The 22,034-nt window shown below is 45.4% G+C and overlaps 1 protein-coding gene across 1 annotated transcript; it reads left to right on the top strand.

Moving 5' to 3' along the window:
• SUMF1 (sulfatase modifying factor 1) lies at window positions 1-21,580 on the top strand. Its single transcript, XM_083869838.1, has 9 exons — window positions 1-223; window positions 1,664-1,837; window positions 3,590-3,664; window positions 11,391-11,473; window positions 13,472-13,594; window positions 14,218-14,332; window positions 15,169-15,282; window positions 18,824-18,883; window positions 20,291-21,580. Exons 1-9 carry the CDS (start codon window positions 20-22, stop codon window positions 20,396-20,398), a joined length of 1,056 nt encoding a protein of 351 aa, XP_083725964.1. The 5' UTR covers window positions 1-19; the 3' UTR covers window positions 20,399-21,580.
• Window positions 21,581-22,034: the final 454 nt, after the last annotated feature.

Here is a 22,034-nt window from a genome sequence, read left to right as displayed (position 1 = left end):
ACGCGGCCCCGCCGCCAACATGGCGGCGCCCTCGGGGCTGTGCCGCCGCCTCCTCCCGCTGCTGCTTCTGCTGGGGCTCAGAATAGCGGCGTCCTCCGGCACCTCCAGCACCGGGAACTGCGGCTGCAGCGCCGGCAGGGCCGCCGGGGATGGGCGAGAGGCGGCAGCGCGGCGATACTCGGCGGCGGCGGCGGCGTTGGGCAGCGAGCAGAGCGCTGGGCCGGTGAGCGGCGGAGAGGCCCCGGTAGGGCAGAGCTTCTTCTGGGATAACGGAAAAACCGGGGAACTGCTGTGGAGAAACCTAAATTAAATTATAGACGGGTGGGCCGAACTCCTGAGAAAAACTGGGCTTGGGCTCGGGTGGTGCTTTTGGCCCGGTCTCGCTCTTGCCTCAGGAAAATATGAGGGGCTCTCTCAGCTTGAGCCTCTGTTGTGATGTTGGGATAAACCTGTGGGAACTCACTGAGTGAAAGGTGAACAGGCAGTGTGGGAACTCACTGAGTGAAAGGTGAACAGGCAGTGTGGGAACTCGCTGAGTGAAAGGTGAACAGCAGCAGCTGTGATTCTATTCCAGGCTGCCCTCCACAAATTGAGAATGTTTAAGGAGTATGAATCGAATAATAATCCCCGTTGTGCTTGGGGTCAGTGCCACCGGTGGATATTTTGTGTGACAAACCTGGAGGGCTGGAGGATGAAAAAAATCCTTTTTCTTTTTATGCAGCTGGCAGCTCCAGCAGTAGGGAATGAAAGCTAATTACTGCTGGTTTAAGTGATGCTCACAACATAACTTATTGATGCTCAGCTAGAAAACACCTTTCCTGGCAGAGAAGTGAGAGAAGAATTGGCCTCTGCATCACCCACAAACAGGTTGATTTATTTCCAGAATGGTTTTAGAACTGGGGAACCAGCAAGAATTAATTTTGCACATGGCTTTAGACCAGTGAGCTCTGAGCCTGGCTTGGAAACCTCCTCAGGGGGTTATTTCAGCTATTGAGGGTTGAAGAGAGATGGGAAGGGAAGGAAGTGGTGCAACTTTGCACCACGTTGTCATTTCCTAAGGGCAAAAAAATGTAAGCAAATTTATCCTGAAGCCCTTTTAAGGAGTCACTCTGAGACTTATCTGTAAGAGCTCAAATTCTTCTCAGGAGAGAAAGTTACAAAGACACAGAGGCAGCTCCAGATGTGGGTAGTCTGAAGGAGAAGATGTTTGAAGGAAAAGATGTTTGTAGCATTTTTTTTATGGGTCAGTTGCAAGTTGTGTGAATTTTAGGTGCTGCTGGGAGAGACCCAGGCAGGAGTGGAGAAGAAACATGAAATGGGATGAGGAAGGTGATGCCAAATACTCATTCCAGCTGCCCTGAAGAAGCAGGAGAGGTGCAGGGGAACTGCAAAGTGTATATAAAGTGTATATAAATAACAGCAAAGTGTAACATAGGAAACAGAACATGCTTTTCCTCATGAGAGCACAAGCATGACCCAGACTTCACGTAAAAAAGCTGCAAATGAGGATTTGTTCCCAAAAAATTTCAGTTCTGTTTGTTGTTTCCCCTGAAAAAAAGGCTGGCCAAAATTCTGTCCCAAAACCACCTGCAAAGATGAGCTGCAGGAGGAGTAAAACCAATCCTACATTTCCCCAACCTTTTGGGTGTTTTTTGCTGTGCAGATGGTGGCGATTCCAGGAGGAGTGTTCACCATGGGCACCCAGGAGCCTGAAATCCAGCAGGATGGAGAGGGCCCTGCCAGGAGAGTGCACATCAACAGCTTCTACATGGACCAGTACGAGGTCAGCAACCAGGACTTTGAGAGATTTGTCAGCTCCACGGGCTACATCACTGAGGTGAGGCACCAGGGCACCCTGGCTCCTCTCAGCCTGAGAAAATCCAGCTGAAAATCCAGGCTTTTCCTTTTGGACGCTGTCACAATTCTTGTTTGGGATTTGCAAGCTCAAATATTTCTGATGGAAGTAATGGGGAGAAGGAATTGTCTGGCTTTGTTGTCCTGGGCTGAAAGGGGAGTCAGGGGTTTGTTGCTGTGTTTAATAATTGTCACCTGAACTCTACCCTGCAGCCGGGTGATGCCAGCAGCCCTCTACAGGGGTTTTTGGGGTGGTTTGTTTGGGGATTTTTGACATTTGGGTCCTAGACCTCTTTGTACTAGTACAAGTTAGATTTTCCTTATTTTAGAGAAACTTGGAGAAGGGTTTTAACAAACTGAGATGCCCAAGGACTCTGGTTTGTTTGGGGATTTTTGACATTTGGGTCCTAGACCTCTTTGTACCAGCACAACCAGGTTAGATTTTCCTTATTTTAGAGAAACATTTAACAAACTGAGGTGGCCAAGGACTCTGCAGGCTGGCTCAGCACAGCTCCTTGCTGGTGACAGCCTGAGGAGGAGACAACAGCAGCTGCAGTGATAACTGTGTGCATATTCCTGGGAAAAAAAAGGACTGACAATATGTTAAGGCTCTTCCCAGAAAGGAGCCCCCTGTGCCTGAAGCTCAAATCCCTCTTGACAGTTCCTACACAACTTTGACAAAGCTCTGACAGCCCTTTTAGGCAAATAAACGCCTGGGGAATGAGCAGGTCTCAAAGGAGGCACTTTGCTGAATTCAGTTGATGAACTGGTTCTCATTTGCAAGGCAGGATCCTCTGCGTGGATGAAGAGCTTCTTTTGTCTGCTCTTTCTGTTTCTTAGCTCAGTAATTATGAATAAAAAGGCAGTTTAACTCTTTGCTCGCTGGTTGCAAACAGCTGCTGGGATGAGCTGGGGTTAAATGTGGAATCACAGAAGATCCTCAGCTGGAAGGGACCACAAGGATCATCAAGTGCAACCCCTGACTGGGCACAGACACCCCAACAATCCCACCCTGTGCCTGAGAGTGTTTTCCAAATGTTCCTGGAGCTCTGGCAGGTAGAATTCTGTGATTCTGTGAACTGCATCACCTGGGGTCTGTTTCTGCCTTCATGGCTCAGCTGGTGGAGTTGAGTGCTCCACTTACACCTCCTCCCTTTTTTTCCTCTTGGTATCTTAATTAATGGAAATTATTTCTATTTTTTTTTTTTACTCTTTTGGATTTATATAAAGCTAGATGTAATGATTGAGTTACTTTTAACTCTTTATTGTTGTAGCAGCACTTGAAAACGTGGTAATAGTGATGATGGAGCAGTGACAAGGCTCAAGTTTTCTATTGTGATTCCCAAAGGAAAAATAAGAGGTATGGGATGTGCCCTTTCATATTAGATTGAAAGCAGTTGGGACAATCAGAACTGCATTTTTAATTAATAAAAGTAAAAACATGTGCAGAAGCTCAGTGAGCTGCCATCTGCCCAGTGGCTGCTGAGCAAAAACAGCATCCAGAGGAAAAATCCCTTATTTTCTGTTCCAAAACAGCTTCTTTGAAAGAGAACTCCAATTCACTGTTAGAATTTGGTCAAAGGTTGGACTTGATGGTCTTGGAGATCTTTTCCCACCTTAATAATTCTCTGAATTTTCTTATCATTGATAAAGCAAAGCTGTAAAAGTTGAGTGTGGTTCTAAGAATAGCATTCCTTGGGTGACATAATGCTTGAATCCTTTGTTCTTTCCACAGGCAGAGAAATTTGGTGACTCCTTTGTGTTTGAGGGGATGCTGAGTGAAGCAGTGAAGGCTGACATCCACCAAGCAGTGAGTACCACAGCAGGGGAAACTCCCTGAGCAATCCCTGGGCTCTGTCAGCAGTCACAGCAGGGAAAACTAAATTCTGTGATGTCCCCAGAGCCAGGTACAGAAATGGGGATTGTGGAGAGGAGTTTGGCCTGAAACATGGGCTGAAGTGGGGAGAATTTACAATTTATTCTCTGTCCTTTTCCTTTTAAAAAAATTAAAAACCTTTATTCCTGATTAGCAGAAGTTGGTATCAACCCCTTGTTGTGTCTTTTTTGCCTCCTACCTGAGAAGTTCAGGCTGAGTCTGTAAGATCCCTTATGTTGTGAATGGCTGGAATTTATGATGTTTCCTCCTCTCCAGAAGCTCCTGTGTTCATTTGCTGCTTTTCCAGCTCCCCACAGTGATCCTGGTAGGGACAGTGCTGACTCCTCTGGAGCTGATCCAGTTTTCCTCTTGAGTGAAAGTGAATACTGGTTTAAAAAGAAAGTTCTGTAGTAAATCCTCCCTGACCTCCCTTTCATTTTGTTGTTGTTGTTGTTGTTGTTGTTGTTGTGAATGTGTTGCTGAGGCTTCCTCAGGCTTCATTTACCTCCTCCTTAACAGGTCAGGTCCCCTTTGCAGATAAGCAGATTGTGTCCTGCCATCTCCTGGATGAGTTGATCTTCTCTGAGCTCAGCTTTGGACAAAATCACCTCCTGAGTGATTCCTGTCAGTTAATTCTCCTCAGCTCTGCTGGGGCACAGTTTGATTTTTGTTTTTTCAAGGGGCAGCCTGAGGGGTGGGAGGTTTCAGGAAGCCCTGGGTGAGTGTGAGCTGTGAGAGACTGGCAAAGGACGTGGGATTTGGGTTCCTCCTGCCAGGGAAGGAAGATTACAAGTGCAGTTTGTAATCTTTTAATTCAGGACTAACATTTGTGCCCTGTGAGAGATAAGGCTGAATTGCAGTTCCCACCACCAGCATGACTGATGCTAAATCCATCCATGGATTTGTTCTGCCTTCATAAAAATCATAAAAAATACAAATAAAGAAAATGAGTGGCTCATCCCATCTTCCCAACAGTCAATATTGCAGAAATTCCTTTTCCTGTGATGCAGAAATCCCTAAATCAAGTTCTCTGTTTTAAAACAAACCAACAAACCCCAAGAATGCTGCTGTAAGCTCAGCCTTGGCAATTTTGTAAACACAGAGTGTTGGGAGCCACTTTCCTGAGCGTGTCAGCCAAATTTCCAAGTGTTGGCTGCAGTGCTCACAGGACAAGTGTTGTGCCAGAGGCCTGGGATGGAGCCCAAACTGGTCTTTTTTTGGCTCCTGCTTTATGAAGGTTTTCTGGAGTTTTTAAAAGTAAATTTGCTGTTAAAAGTCACCTTCTTCAATCATAACTTTCAGATGAAAAGCAGAAATAAATCAGATATCAATATTGCTGTGTTACTGGCTCTGAAAATCCCTCCCACCAACCAATGGGAGGAAGGATTGTGGTTTTCCTTTGCCTCAGTGGCTCAGGAGTGTTTTGTCAAGGATTTTCTCCAGGTGAAGCTCAGGGATGTGAAATGCAAATGTGAATATAGGGGAAGAGCAACAGGAATGTCAATTTTTTTAAGCAGTATTTCACATGCAGTGAAATAACTGGGGGAAGTTGAAACTGGAGGTACCAAACTAAATGATTTATAACACAAACGATGAGCTGTGTGTGTCTGTTGGGATTTTTGCTCTGTTTGGCCACTTTTTCTAGTTCTTGAAGCAGATTTCTCAGAGCCATTGGCTGAGGGCAGGGCTGGTGGCAGCTGCTGCAGAAATGACCCAGCTGAGCACGTAGGGTGATTGTTGGAACTCTGGGTGTGCCTTTCCTGGAGCTGAGGTGGGCTCCCAGATATCCACTGACAGGAATGTGGGCTGGCCCCAACCTCTGGAAGGGAAGCAGTAAAAAGGGGTGTAGCAGCCAAGGATGGAATTGTTGCAGATTTCTGGCAACTCAAGTTGTAGTTTTGGCCTCCTAAGTTTGTGCTCACGTAGCAGAGAGGGAGGATTCAGTGCTGTGCCAGATGAGGGTGTTGCTGATGGAGCTAGGGAGGGCTCCTTCAAATGGAAAAGGATTTTGTAGGGCGAGGGTGGAAGGTCCTTTGAAGCTGAAATTATTTGTGTGGGCTTAAAAAATTATGAGAGCTTCACATCTTAAACTCTTCACGTGCAGCCTGGAGAAAAGAAGACTCTGGGGAGAGCTGGGAGTCCCTTCCAGGGCCTGGAGGGGCTCCAGAAGAGATGGAGGAGGACTTTGGAAAGGGCCTGGAGGGACAGGACACAGGGAATGGCTTCCCACTGCCAGAGGGCAGGACTGGATGGGAGACTGGGATGGAATGAGGGTGGTGATGGACTGGAATGGAATTCCCAGATTTGCTGTGGCTGCCCCTGGATCCCTGGCAGTGTCCAAGGCCAGGTTTGGAGCACCTTGGGACAGTGGGAGGTGTCCCTGCCATAGCAGGGGTGGCACTGGATGGGCTTTAAGGTCCCTTCCAGCCTGAACCATTCTACAATTCCATTTTATTCTGAGAGGATTTGAAAGCTCTTTCCAATCCCTGCAGGATTTTCCTTGCTGTCCAGGCACCATGGGAAAGAGAACCAGGATGGCACAACAGCAGTGCAGCCTCAGTCTTTGTTCACTGAGACCAGTGGGGACATTGATATTCTTGCCTCGTGGAAGGCAGAAAAATTAATTTTTGTTTCAAGGCCAGATAAATTCTGCACTGAAGAGCCTGAGAGCATATAAATGTGCGTGCTGCCTTTGTCTGTAAGGGTATGGAATTTTGGGTCTGGAATGCAATGGAATTGGCTCACTAAGCTCTGGCCAATCCAGAACTATGGGATGCTACTCCCATCCCTGTTTGTATGGAAATCTCTGCAGTGGCCTGGAGCTGTGCAATTTGCCTCTTTCATAACTGAAACATTCTGCATTTTCAGCTGAACATCTCAAACTGCTGCTGAAGCAGCCCTGGGTGCAGGTGGGACAGCAGTGCCAGTGTGGGCAGAGTGAGCTGTTCTTGCAGCCCCCAGTGCTTCAGCTTCCCCCTGTAAGGAGCTGGAATTGAACTGCTCATCTGTGGGTTTTTGTGCTCTACTCCCACTGCTGGGATAAAGAAGGATGTGCAGGAATTCTCCCTGGGAATTGGCAGGAATATTAGCCCGTGTTTATCAGAACTGCAGCGTTGAAGCAGGGCAGGGTTTGTGCCTCAGGCTGGGGATAAATCCGTGCTCATCTCGTTTCCTTACAGCTCATGGGCACGGGGTTATTGGAAAAAATGACCACTTGGGGTGCAGATTTAGATGTTGGCTGGAAATTAGACTTCCAGAGGTGTCTGCCTTCACCAGGAATATCTGTTCCTCAAAAGAAGCTTCTTCTGATTCCAAAACTTACACTTAATGAATCTGACTGGATTTTAGCATCACGTATTTGTGGTTATTTTTCTTGGAGGATTGACAGGGCTGTGAAGTTTTACAGTGTCTGAACTGAAGTTCAATGACCTTTTCTTAAGCAAAGAAAAGGTCCCTTCATAAAAGTGCTTGTTTCCAATCAAGTCTGAAATATTTTTTGTAGCTGATGACTTAGAAAATAAAATTATAATATGTTTTAAAGCTGCTGCCTTTCCTTGGTGTGCAGTTTAAAACTGCTGTAAAATGCTGGGGTTTAAGGCAGATAATATCAATATTCAATATTAAACAAACCTCCTTGTTGCTTCTGTTTCTAAGCTCTTGAGGGAGGCCATTAACTTTGGAACATAAGAGTGAGAACAGATTCTCCTGTAATTAGAGCTTTGGGGGAGCTGGGACTTTTAATTGATAGAATAAATAGCATGGGAATTGCAGGGGCTGGCAAAATCAGGTATTCCCAGGATCCCATTGGATCTGGAAGGGATCTCTGGAGATCCTCTAGTCCTGATGCAGGTGTGGGTTTGTGCTGGACAAATCCTCTACTAACTGTGAGTTTGGGTTTGTGTGTGACAGAATTTCCCAGTCCTGCCTCACTTCTCGTCCATAATTACAGCAGCTTTGTTCTCTGCAGGGACAATGAAGTGGATCCATTGCACAGTAATTATTTTTATTTCTTAAACTCCTCACCCTACTAAAAATGTTCCATTTTCTGCCTGCCTCTTTCTTCAGTAGTTCATTAATCAGTGCTCAAAGTTTAGGGTCTGGCTTAGAGGAGGAGAAACTGTCAGAGATTTATATGGAGCTGCCTTACATGGATAAAATAAAACCTCATCCAAAAAAAATTATGTTCTTTACCAAAGAACAATTTTGTTCTCACGTCCTACCAATGTTTGCAAGATCCTTTTGCATATTAAAGATGTTCAGAGCTCAACACCATCTGATTCAAACAGGGGGTAACCTATGAAGTCAGCTTCTGAACTGGAGTGTTTTTTTTAAGAACCCACCACTTAATAAATGATTCTTAAAGTGCAGACTTGGGCTACTTTTCACTCAAAATCTCTTTTCACACAGTTAATTCTGAAGTCCTTACTCTGCACTCACTTGTGTTTTTTCCCAGCTGTTTATTCTGACCTGGTGTAAGGCTTTGCTACATTTAAATAGCTTTAGAATGTTGGAGCACAGAAAAAAAAAAGATGTTTGGTGCTCTGTATCTGGACAGCAGCATGAATTTGTCATCATCCTGTGGGCCTGACTCAAGGTTCAAATCTACAGCTTTGTTATTTCAGGGGACTTGCTACTTGATGGAAATGTTGGAGCCTGAGCCAAGATGAGCTACTCTGTTGAGTTTCTTTTTTGGTAACTTTTTCGAATACATAAATCTGATTTGACTTTGAGATTTGCTCCTCAAGTGGGGGTTGTTGTTCTTGAACGTGGCCTGTGTCATGTTATACATGAATAATAAGTGTTTTTATGGCTATGGGCTGGGTGGCTTTGGGGTGTTTTTTGGGGATATTCCCCTACTGCAGTAGCAACAGGGAAATGCTGACAATGGTGATATTCCCCACTCTAATTTTATTTTTCTACATAGATTTAAGAAGGAATTTTCCTCAAGGTACTTGTGAAGTAGTTTAAAAATCTTGACACTGTGAGGTAATGGAGCAATTAAAGTTAGGCTGTCCCAGCCTACTTGGAAAGGAGAGTGGAATACTCAGAAGGAGAGTTTTCTGCAGGCTCTTAGTGGGAGTTCAGCTCTGCAAATTGCTCCGCCCCAGTGCAAAGCTCGTGGGTCGCAATTCATTGTTCCAGCTCTTCCCAGTGTCAGCACACTGGGCTCTCTTTTCACACTGCTCTGAGTTCTGTAAGAAGCAGAACAGTGAGTTCTTAAGGTTTAATCCTGGAGGGGAGGGCTGGATAATCCCCGTTTCCAGCTGGATCAGACCAAAACAAACCTTTGTGCCTCTGCTTCGCTCTGGGAAATGTTTCCCTGTGCACAGGCCAGGTGTGGGTAACCTGGGACAGGTGACATGCTGCAAGAATTAACCAAAAGGAAGGGGATTATCCTCTGATTCAACATCTATTCAGCAGCATCTGCTGCTATTTTGACAGCAGGAATCTGTTGCCAGTGCACAGAACATGTTTCGGAGGGAAGCAGAACGTGAAGTGTTATGAAAGTAACTAAGCTCATTATTGGCAAGGGAGGACTTGGCTGTATTAACTGTGATGTTGTAATATCTCTGTCTAATTAGCTCTTCTGCTAATTAGATTTAGAGCAATTAAAAGCTTTAAAGACTTGCGAGGAGTTCTCTGTGTGAGAGAACTGTAGATTTCAGGTAGGAGGTTTCTGGAAGGAGCAGTTTGGGGTGTGTTCATTGGAGCCTGGGGCTGCCTTAGATAAATCTCCAGGTAATTCCTGCAGGCTCTCCCTGCTCTGTCCCTGTTATCTCCTGTGGAGAGACATTTTTCTTGGGTTAAAATAAACCAGCCTGATTGAAAGCATCTGCTTTTTTTTTTTTTTTTTTGCATCACAAAAATGTTTTCCAAAATTAAAGTCGTCTAAAGTGTAAATCTTTGCAGTCTCCTGCAGAGATGTTTTTATCTAAAACCCAGCAGTTTAGTTTACAAAAATATGTTGTGCTTAGAAACTGTCGAAATCCTTCTTGTGATCTTTCAGATTTTAGCTTTAGCAAATGGTTCTGCTGCTCTTTTGCTTTCCTTAAATAGCTGTGAAATGCTAATTTTGGATTTCTGTCCTGTTTTCAGTATAGTTTAAAGGTCAAACCTCAATATGGGCAAGGAATTGGTTAAATCAGACTAGTTTTAAACCTCTTGACTGTTGTATCAGTTTAGCAGCTCTGTCACTCTGAAGCTTTAGTGCTGTGAGAGTTGAGCAGAGTGTCTGCAGGAAGGTCTCATTTTGGGGTTTGAATGCTCAGTAACAGAGCTGTAATTCTCCAGGAGAGATCAGGTATTGCTCTTGCTTTTTGCCAAGGGTGGTGACTCTGCTTGGGGTGAGAATGAGGCATCTCACAGCCCTTCCCCAGGCCTCCCAAAAGCTGAGGGCTCTGCAGCTTCAGTCCAGGATTGCTGGTGATTTACAGGGAGCTTTTAGAGCCCCAGATGTGCTGAAGGCAAAGCCTGTGTGAGCTGTCAGGGGAGTGTCAGAGCACAGCCTGATGAGGTGCTCTAAACCCAGGATAATAATGTGTGTCTGGGCACTTCTGTTGCATTCTTCTACTGAAATATCCAAGTGAGGGATTTGATCAACAATTTTCTCAACAATTCATGTGTGACACAGACAATCTTCTCTCCCACACACATGTAGTGACATGTTCTGTTGGAGGATGCAGCTTCCCCCTAGAAGCTGCTGTTAAAATTGTTTGACCAGACTGATTCTGTGTCTCCCCAATCCCACCCTGCAGTGACTTTTTGGACTTTACTCTGAAGGTTTGGTGGGTTTAAAGGGTAACACTCTTGGCACCTTTTCTACCTCTGTGACTAACACTTGACAAAGTCAGTCTAGGACTAACCAGCCTCTGGGTTGTTTCCCTCCTAAAACATTCCAGGCTTATTTCCTTAGATTTTTGTTCTTTATAGACATTATCTCTGTAATGAGAATATTTTGGAAGCTGCTGGAATAAACCCACTGTTGATGGGTGGCATAAATATTCCTTTTTTTTGCCTCAGTGAAGGTCCCATTATTAAAATAAGTATTTCTAAGTGAACATGAATCAGAACAGAACAGTTAAACATGACCTCCTGGGCTTTGAAGTAAAAGAAATCCTTAAAGAATGTCTTCCAGGAAAAACCTCTGGTTTGAGACAACTACTCAATGTCTGCATTGCTACAGAGGATTTTGGCTGTGTGATGTTTCCCAGCAAACCAGCTGGGAAAAAAAAAAAAAAAAAAAAGAAAAAAGGAGAAAAGGCTTCATGCTTCACTTCCCTTGTGTGGTTCTTCTGTCTCCACCTTCTGGAAGCTGAGAGCAAATAATTTAAGATCAGCTTAGTGGGTTAATGACCTGGAAAGCAAATGTGTCACAAGATGTGTGTTTGACCCCCAGCTAAAGGGCATCAGCAGGGGGTTGTTTCAGTGATGTCAAAACACTGAGTCCAGGGAGCAAATAATTAGAGTGAAAATGCTCTTTAGGCCAAAATTGTAATTTTTTTTTCCCCTCTGAAGATTGTACCAGACTGAAGTCAGCTTGGAAGTGAAATTTCATACAGGCACAGAGTGGTTTGGGTTGGAGGGGATCTGGTGGTTTATCAGAAAATCCCTTAGCTGGGAATTTTAAGTGTCCTTCCCTGCTGCTCTTGTCCTTTTTCAGGTGGCAGCTGCTCCCTGGTGGTTGCCTGTGAAAGGAGCCAGCTGGAAGCACCCTGAGGGCCCTGAGTCCAGCATCTCCAGCAGGTGAGCCATGAGCACCCATTCCATAAATATCAATATCCATCCATATATATCCATATCCATCCATAAATATCAATATCCCATCCATATATATCAATATCCATCCATAAATATCAATATCCCACCCTAAATATCAATATCCAGCCCTAAATATCAATGTCCAACCCTAAATATCAATGTCCATCCATCAATATCCAACCCTAAATCTCTTTAAGTCTAGAGCTGGATGTAGGAACATGATGAGACAAAACACATTGGACATCCCTGGGGCTCCCACCAGGAATGGAGCTGCAGGAAAGGGGTTTTATTTAATCTCTTTGTTGCTGTTCTGGGGCTGTTTTCCCACCTCCTGATGTGCTGTATTCAGCATTCCGTGGCCTCAGCGGTTGCTGTTCATGTTTTTTACTACCAAAGAAACACAGCAGATCTTCCAAGGGTCAGAAACTCCAGGGCAGACCTGGGTTTGGAAAAGAAGAATAAATCCTCACTGTGTGCACACTTCAGGAGTCTGGGTAGTGTGAGCTCTTCCATGTGGGATTTGGAAGCCTCTTTCTCTGGCAAAGGACTTTTGTGCTTTTTTTACTGTATTCTGACTTTGTGCAAAATCAGTTGTGACTATCTAGAACCTCTAAATGCTTTGGAAAACTCTGCTTTTATAGTTTTGCCTGCATGAGCCCTGAAACTTCCTGATCCTTGTCTTCACGCAATTGCTTTCCATTCTCAAGTGAATATAAATTTTAGGCCTAGAAAATCAAATTACTCTCTTCATTTGGGACTTCTAACATTGTGCAACTGCTCCTCTCACTAGGCAGGTGTCAATGAAGTCGGCACTTCATCAACTAGTGAAAGTTTCTGACAGCATTTTGAAATCAAATCAGACTCTCTAGCCTAGATCTAGTAGGTGTTTGAGTCCTCTAAGGACAGAACTTTGTTAGTGCACCATCATCTGATGGCTGAAACGCCCAGTAACGAGTTGTCTGCTCTCCAAGGGCAAGGAGAGAATTATCTGAGGCAAAAATAGAGATAATAGCTGGAGGCATTGTTAGGGGGAGCCAGGAATTGAGGTCAGAGCCAGCAGACAGAGCTGGAAACCTGCCATGAAACCCTGGCCTGGTGCAAACCTGGCTGCTGGGGGCCTGCCTCCTGGAAGTGACCAGGGGTGAGCAGGGATACCTTGGCTTCTGAAATAGGGCAGGAAAGAGAAGTTTATAGGAAGCTCTTCTCTCTCCTGGACCCTCAGCATTTTGGTCTGTTGGAGGCTTGGATGGGGAGGATCTTTCTGCAAGAATGCCTGGGCTTTTTTTCTGGAAAAAGAGATAAGGATTTTAATGTCAGTCGTGGAACCAAACCCCATTAAAGATGGGAGCTCTTGTGTGAACTGTGGACTGCTCAAAGCACCCAAGGAAAGTCACTTCCCAGGTAAATTTCTGCAGTTCAGTTTCCTGGATGTGGTGCTGCAAAAACTGATGTTGGTAAGAGTCTTCCTCATGTCCCTTCTCCTTCAAAACTCCCCAGCTGGCAGCAAGGACAGGACCCAGGGCAGGAGAAGAGCCACAGGGGAGTGAAGAACCATCCCCATTAAATTACAATATGAATTTTCCTGTTGGGAATCCTGGTTTCAGGCTGAGATGGCCCTTGCCAGGCTGGTTTGATGCCAGATTCCCCTTGCCAGGCTGGTGATGCTGCTGCAGGCCTTTGGTACCTTCCTTTGGCTCTGCAAACACCCAGGTGCCCACAGAGGGCAGGGTGTGGACAGTCCTGTGCTGCACCTGAGGAACCACAAACCATAAATATCTTTAACTGAACCATAAATGTCTTTAACTGAACCACAAACACCTTTAAGTCTAGAGCAGGATGTAAGAACATGATGAGACAAACGGAAGTTAATTATTTTCTCCTCCTTCATCCCCTCTGATGGCTGCATTTCCCTTCCAGCTATTTTCCTTTAGTAGTTTCTTTCCTGGTGGCCTGAGCACCTTGTCCTGTTCCTTTTATTTCCAGGATGGACCATCCAGTGCTGCACGTCTCCTGGAATGATGCTGTGGCTTTCTGCACCTGGGCAGGGAAGAGGTTGCCCACAGAGGCTGAGTGGGAGTACAGCTGTCGAGGGGGGCTGGAAAACAGGTACCTGTCCCAGGGGCTGGAGCAGAAGGAAGGATTTCCCTGGATGTGTTTTAAAAAAGACTGGATGTGGCACTCAATGCTATGATTAGTTGAGGTGTTAGGGATGGGTTGGATTTGGTGATCTTGAAGGTTTCTTCCAACCTACACATTCTATGATTGTGTGTGTGAGGGGTTTGTTAAACTCACAACTCTCTGCAGCCAGGCTGGGAGAGCTGGGGGTGCTCACCTGGAGAGGAGAAGCTCCAGAGAGAGCTCAGAGCTCCTTGCAGGGCCTAAAGGGACTCCAGGAGAGCTGCAGAGGGACTGGGGACAAGGGATGGAGGGACAGGACACAGGGAATGGCTTCCCACTGACAGAAGGCAGGGATGGATGGGAGATTGGGATGGAATTCCTGGCTGGGATAGAATTCCCAGAGCAGCTGTGGCTGCCCCTGGATCCCTGGCAGTGTCCAAGGCCAGGCTGGACACTGGGGTTGGAGCAGCCTGGGACAGTGAAAGGTGTCCCTGCCATGGCACTGGATGGGTTTTGAGGTCCCTCCCAACCCAAACCAGTCTGGAATCTGTATAACACCGACTTTTTTAATTAAAAGTGTTTGCCATCTGCTCTGTTTGTTTTTTTCCCAGGCTTTTCCCGTGGGGCAACAAATTGCAGCCCAAAGGACAACACTATGCCAATATCTGGCAGGGAGAATTCCCCACCAATAACACAGCAGAGGATGGCTACAAGGGGACTGCACCTGTAAGTGTGTCTCAAAGACAATCCTGCACCTGGAAATGATGTTAATCTTCCTAAAATCAAGGTCTGTCTTCAGCAGGATGAGCCATGGCTGTTTTCCATCCCTGTGCTCTTTCATTTTAGATTTTAAGTTGCATTAAATTTCACTGCAGGCTTGAGCATTATCAAGGGACTCTTTTACAAGCTAATTGAAAAGTAAAGATTACTTTCACTTTAACTTCTAGTTCCTCTCAAACTGACCTCTTTTCCCCCTCCCCAGTCAGTTTGTAGTCAGAAGCTGAAATACTTTGTGCCTGCACTTTTGGCCTCATAGTTTTGTGAACTCAAAAATCACACAATAGTTTAAAAGAAATTAAACTTCCCTTTTGGGCTAAGGTTGACCCAGTCTGATATAACAACCAGAGTGGAATTTTAAAGGCAATCAAGAATGTGAATGAATTATTTAATGTTAGTTAAGTAAGTCCAGAAGTTTTATCAGAAGAGGAGCCTGCACAGGCAGGAGTTGGCAGCCACTCTGGCTTTTCCTTGGTGGGGGGGAATCTGGGAGCTGTGGGTGGGTGCTGGGTGTGTCTGCTGCTCAAACTGTGTCTCTCTGGAGAGGGTCAGTCTCCAAAACCAGCCAGGGGCTGCTGTGTCACCCTGGACAAGGCTGCTGAGGACACAGGGGTGATCACGGCTTCCCATCCTGCTGGATTCAAATGCAGGATGTGGAAGTGTTCCAGTTCTGCACTGCTGAGCTGGTGGCTGCTTTTGGGGCTCCTCAGTTTAGCCTGGGGTGAGGATTGGTGCCCTGTGTTTGTGTGCAGAGGTGACAGAGCTGTGTCCCCTGTCCTCTGCAGGTCTCTGCCTTTCCCCCCAACGGTTACGGCCTCTACAACATGGTGGGCAATGCCTGGGAGTGGACATCTGACTGGTGGGCTGTGCACCACTCCCCACAGGACCTCCACAACCCTGTAAGTGTTTGTTTGGGGTCATCTTGAGCCAAAATCCCCCCTGTGACCGGGGTTTGGTTCCTGCTCTGAGCTCCTGGGGGTTGGGACAGCACAGCACAGGTTGGGACAGCACAGCACAGGTAGGGACAGCACAGCACAGCTCAGCCACGCTGCAGTCACAGTGCTCTGCTGCCAGTTTTGTGCTGTTTGGTTAGTTGTCCACATCTGTTTAGCCATGAATACTTCCGAACTGGCCTCATGTTACAGAAATCAAGAATTTACAGAACGACTTCTATTTAAAAAAGAGGAAGGTTTTTAGTTCATTTATGTTGCTACCAGCTGTACTTATTTTCCCCCTCTCAGGCAGAGAGGACAAACCATCATGAATTATCTTTCTGGCTTCTGGTAGCATGTTTTCAATTCAACATGTGATAAAACTGAGGTTTAGGAGAAGTGACCAGGCTCTGGGAGGTGAATCTTTGTTTTCCTTTGTGGCAGAGGCAGACCGAGGGTCCTGCAGGTTGGGATCTGTGGGGTCACTGATGTTGTCTCAGCAGATTCCAGTTCCAGTGTTAGAGCTGCTCCTCTCCCAGTTATCCAGGATGAGTAAATCCCATGATTTATGAATATGACAAGTAAGGCCACATAGAGTTTGTCACTCAAACCCCCACCAAATACCGTGGGTTGTATTTGCTCACAACTTACAAAACACTTACAGGTTTATTTTTACTCCTGGTGATTATATATTTGTGAAGGGAAGACAATCAATTATGAAACCCCCCCCAACAATTGCAGAATTCCATCCATTCCTTGTAACCAAACCCCAGCATAGCCCAGAGCTCTCACTGCTTTGCAGATTTGGGGTGTTAAACTAAATATGTTAAAAAACTTTGCCTGAGAGCTCTGACCCTCTGGAAGAATTCAGCTTTTCAGCCCAGAGAACACATCCTATATTTAGGTCACAGTGCCTTGTTCTCTGCAGAGACTGAAGAGCTGGGCTCTGATAGATCTGGTGCTAATCAGTTCTAATGTCTCAGAAGATAACTGCAGCCTGGCTATTTTGGGACACCTTTTCACATGAGGAGATTCACTTTCCTTACCCATTTAACCAGAAAAACCCTTTGGAATTCACTTTTGAAGTGCTCTGCCTCAGACACTGGGTTCTGACAATCAATTTGCATCTGAAAAACCCCCTAAAAGCCTCATTGTTAACACCTAGATTTTAAATACTTTCTGAAATGTCTGGATTTAAAACTTCAGTGAACTCTTGGAGTTTAACAGGACAAAATTCCCAGGAGAGTTGTTCCCCACCATCACCCAAATCCAGCAGGGAAACGCTGCAGCTTCACATCATCAACACCAAAGTGTCTCATTTAAATAAATAATTCTAATGAAGGTGCTTCACTTCAGGCACAGAATCCCAGAGTGGTTTGGGTTGGGAGGGACCTTAAATTCCATCCAGAGCCATCCCTGCCATATCAGGGACACCTCCCACTGTCCCAGGCTGTTCCAACCTGGCCTTGGGCATTCCAGGGATCCAGGTGCTCTGAGCACCCTGTGGCAGGGCCTCCCCACCCTCCCAGGGAAGAATTTCATCCCTAAAAATGTAACTGATCCTTTAGCAGAGAGATCCAAGTGTGTGTGTGTGAGGTCAGTCAAACCACGGTCCCTTTAGGGGTTACTTTGTGGTGACTTCTGGCTGTGATTTTTTTTGTGTGATTTCTCTCAAAACAGAGTTACTACATGGCTGTGCACTGAAAATCACCATGCACCATCAGAAAACATTTGTTTGATGTAGTGAAAGAAATACAACTTTATTTTCATTAACAAAAAAAGCTGCCTGTGTTTGGTTGGGTTTTTTTTTTTAGTAACTTTTAAAAGAACAATCCTGCTTTTATGAGCTTTGATAATGGATTGCACAAGCACTTGTAATGATGTAATCAGACTGGAATATTGCTGTGGCAGTATTCTAGCACAGAATAAACTTTGCTAATTTACAGTAAACTCTGGGGTTTAAATCTGGGGTCAAAGTCTGGACAGCTCTGGCCCTTTGCACCAGGCAGCCAATGTCCTTCCCCTTCAGTACCAGCTGGTGCACTTCTCCAGGTCAGCCCATAAAACAATGGGGTTTGATAGAACAGAGATTTGCTTGTTTTAATCAAATGTGACCTTAATTGCTGGGCTCTGATAAGCTTTTAGTGAGGGGAAAGCACAGCCAAGGCAGTTTCCTTCAGCTGTGAGATGTGTGCATGTATTAACACTGCAAATGCTGATGATGGCTGTTGGTTTTCTGATTTTCTGACATCTTTGCCAGTTGTTTGATGATAAACTCTTTACTTTCAGTGATTTTAAACAAGAGAATGATGTTTTGTAATAGAAAAAATTAATGGAGGACCCTACAGCAGATTTCTGCAGGTGGTGAAGTGTTCCAGGGCTGTAATCCTCCTTCAGAGGCTGTGGGGGTCAATTTAAGTTGTTTTTCTTGTTACCAAATAACCTTTGATGCTCATTTTTTGCCTGCTGGAAGATATTTGTCGTTAATAAAAAGATGCACTTATGAGCCTTGGGTTCACACAGTGCTCAGTACAGCTCAGCCCTTTGTAATTGCTGACCCATGGTAGATTTAGGGCTTTCTAACCCTAACCAAAAACGTTCCTCTTCATTTTTAAAAGTATCTTTGGAGCCAGTAGCAGAGATTGCTGCTCAGCACTGCAGCATTTGAGGGAAATCCTCCTCCACAGCCCCATTGTTCTGCTTTGTCTCGTTCCCGTGGAACTTTTTTTAGGTCAGTTTTCTCCTGGCTTCCCTTGGAATGAGATTACCAGGCTGTGGGTGATGACTGTGCTGGTTTAGAGGTTTATCTCAGAGCAGGGATTGTGCATCCACCTGCAGCTGCTGTGGGGACAATTTCCAGAGGCCTCAGATGGGAGCAGGGCTGTGCTATGGAGCAGCACCCAGGCTTGGAAGGAGCGGATGCTGCCCCAGGGTGTGGCTTTCCCTGAGGATTTCTGTGCCATGAAATGCAGTGAGAGGCCAAATCCTTCCTCACACATAAATGTGAAGCTGCTGCAATTTGTGTGGTGAACTTTCACACAAAGCCAGTCAAACTCAGGGTGTGCAGGCAGGAGCTCCTGGAGTGCCAACATCACCTCGAGGTTTTTCTGGCAGTCCCTGAGATTTATGTTCAGTCACAAATCCTTCTAGAACATCACCCCAGTAATGCAGCCCTGGGTGGGAGAAGAGTGGGATCCATGCCAGGTGTGAGCAGACTGGTCACTGAGGAAAGCTGGAGCTCATTTCCTTCCTGGTAAAATCCTCTTTAGGAACCTCCCTGTGTTAGCAGTTGTTATCAGTGAGCAGCAACTGGAATGTTAAATACTTGCAGCTCTGGGGAGGGAAGCACAATCACTGTCACCTGCAAATCCTGTCTGCAGAATTATTTCAAACTCTCTGCTTCAAACACACTGCCATTTGTGTCTGGAATTGCTCCTTGTCCATCTCCTCTCCCCCCTGTAATCAGCAGTTATTCCCTGAGTACTGACCAGTGTCCTCCCCTCCCCAGAAAGGGCCGTCCTCGGGCACGGACAGAGTGAAGAAAGGTGGATCCTACATGTGCCATAAGGTAACGGTGCTCTTTTCATGTTCCTCTTCCTTCTGAAAGCACTTGACCATGAAATGATCCTCTGACAGAGTTTCCTGGCAGCCTGGATGCTTGTCAAGGGCTTTCATGGAATTTATGAAGAGCAACACCTGATGTTCCTAAGGACCTCTTGTTGCTTAGCTTGGAATTAAAACAAGTAAGTTTTTTTTTACTCAGTGTGGGTTTTAGATGCAAAGCTTAAAATTGATGATGTAGGCTTCTAATGCTGTTTTCATGATAGAGCTTGAGTGATGCTTATCAGAGTAGAAAATATGGATGGGACTTTGTTTTTTCAGTTTTAGAATGGCTTTGATCCAGAAAGGATGTGGAGCTCTGAGGAACCTGGTCTAGTGAAAGGTGTTCCTGCCCAGGGCAGGGATTGGGACTGGATGAGCTTTAAGGGCTATTCAATCCCAAATCCTTTTAGAATTCCATGGTTCTATGATGTTGGCAGACCTGGCTGGGAGATGAAGTGTTTTAGCTGAATTGGTGACATACCTGAAAATCCTTCAGAACAGCCAGGGTGTCACCACAGAGTGATGGCTGTTCATGACACAAAATGGTGTTTTAAACTGCTCATGCAGTGCTTAAAACCCTTCATTGTACATCTCCTGTTTCATTAAAGCTGTCCTGCTCTTCTTCCCTTGCAAAGCCTGTGGCTGGCAAATCACTCTCATAATTAGATTAAATTTTCTACAGTGAGATCCCATTTTCTACACTGATTTCCTTCTTAGGTGAAATCAATGTCAGATGTTAATTAGCAGTTTTGATTAAATTAACACTGGAATAGGCTCCTCAGTGATGAATAACATGACCCATTTTGAAGGTTTGTGAAGATTCTAGTCTGCCCTAGTCTCTTTTTGTAGGTGATAAAACTAGGCTGTGCATCAAGACAAAAACCACTGACTGCTGTTAGTACAAGGGCTCTTTATTAGGTGCCTGACTTTATTCGTCTGCTCAGACTAATCTTTGTGTGCTGGTGCTCTTCTTCCTCTCAGAGCCTGAAGTTGCACCTTTTTACATCCCATCCCCAAAGTCTGGCATCTCACTCAGGGAAATGTTTCCAGGCAGGTGCCAGTACTGTCCATTCCACCAGGGTGTTAGCACATGGAGACACAGCTCAGCCTCTGAGGGGAAGCTGGATGGTTGTTCTGGCTTTTTCCCAGAGCAGGAGAGATTCTTGGCTGACACTTGATCAGACACTTTGCCATTCAGTGCAGTTTTTGTGTCAGCTGTAGGATCCCCTCATTTCCATCCATATCACTTCACTGATCTGTCCCACAGCAATGGCAACATTCAGCCACATTAATCTAACTAATTAATCTGTTAATCTAACAAGCTGTTAGAGCCAGCTGTGCTAAGAAGTTCCTTTTCTGTGTTGCTGTGCAGTCCTACTGCTACAGGTACCGCTGTGCAGCCCGGAGCCAGAACACCCCCGACAGCTCCGCGTCCAACCTGGGCTTCCGCTGCGCCGCCGACACCCCGGGGCCACACTGACAGGGGATGGAGGGATGGATGGAGGGATGTTCCTCAGCACAGCAGGGCTGGAGCCCACCCCAGGGACAAGGAACATGAGCAGTGTCCCTTGCTGATGGCACAGGATGGAAAAAACTTGCTGCTGAAGGAAGAGAAACCAGCACGACTCAACGGCGCTCAGGGAACTGAGTTTGTGAGCAACCTGGGCTGGGTTTAAATCCTGCCCAGAGTGGTTTGGATTCAGCTGGAACAAAGCTGAGCAGAAATGTGCCAATCATGCTTTCAAAGATGACTTGATCCCAGAATTACTTTGGGTGGAAAAAACCTCCAGAATTAGTGAGTCCAACCCTTGACTGATCGCCGCCTTCTCAACGAAAGCTCCTCTTTAGACAAGATCTTTATTAATTTTATTTATGTAGAGCTTCTACACTCTAATGCAATAAGCAAAGACTTTATAAACTTCTAGACAGCTTTAAAAGAAATTCTAGGCAGTCAGGAAATTCTAGGCAGCTTTGAGAGAGAATGAAGGAGTCAAGAAGGAGGGCTGGGAGATGACAGCTCTCCCCACAGGCAGCTCACCCTCTGTTACATTCCACTTGCAGTGAAAATCATGTCCAGAAAAGGGCTTCTTCTAGGGAGATATTTGCTGATCTTTAGGAAGTGCCTTCTGCAGCTGAGGGTGATGATCCTCAGGCTGATGATGATTAGAAATCTTGTACATATTTGAATAAAATGTCAAGCATTTGTTTATGCCAAAGACTTTTATTAATGGAAAAACACAATTTCCTTTGAATTTCTTGGATGCAATTTAAGCTTATTTTAAGGACTGGCCTCATTAGAAACTGAAGCTAATGAATGATTCCACTTGAATAAAAGTCATGGAAGTGATGGCAGATGGAACTGTGAGCCCTAAGGCCTAATAGGGTAAATTTCTAAACTGTTTTGTTGAAAACAAAATTCCTCACTGAAAAGGAGAGGAATTTTAGCAAGTAAGAAGGGAAATGGGAGTAATTGAAAGCAACCTCATTTTGGGGATCTGAATGTAACAGTGGATTATCAAAAGCCTTGGCGCCGATGCTGGTCCTTGCCAGCCTTGTCTTTGCTGTAGAAAATTTGGTTTGAGTTTAATGCAAATCCATCACCTGCCTTCTGCATCCTCCTTCTGCACTGGATTCATGTTGAAAAGGTGACCCAGAAAAATATCTGGACAGCCCTTCACCAAACACCAGCCTCCAGTGGGGTCCAGGTAAGCCCAACAAGCACAAAAATCCGTTCCAGGACACAGCATGACATGGCAAAATATTGAGATATTGATAATTTATACTGCACTCAGAGAAGAAAGGAGGAGGGAGGCTGAGAGGAAGCTCAGAGCCTTTTGAGCTGTTCGTGGAAGAGCACACTGAGCTGTGAGGGGCAGACTCTGAACCTGAGCCTGGAGGGGAAAGTGAACAGAAATTCAGCAGATACAACAAAAGGTCTATTTCTTTCCTAGTTCCTTGCCAGGGAATATTTTTAGTAGGATTTTGGTCCACTCCCCCAGGCAGCTGCAGTGCCAAGGCATGGGGGAGCATAGTGCAGGTGCTGCATGGAAAAAGTCCATTCACAACTATCAGGATGGTTTAGAATTCAATTAACAATTATTTTGGTTTTTGCAAGG

Source organism: Zosterops lateralis (genome assembly GCF_965231275.1).
Source record: "Zosterops lateralis genome assembly, chromosome: 11".
NCBI lineage: Eukaryota > Metazoa > Chordata > Aves > Passeriformes > Zosteropidae > Zosterops > Zosterops lateralis.
The sequence above is the reverse complement of the archived record's forward strand: the minus strand, read 5'-3'. Positions and strand labels throughout refer to the sequence as shown.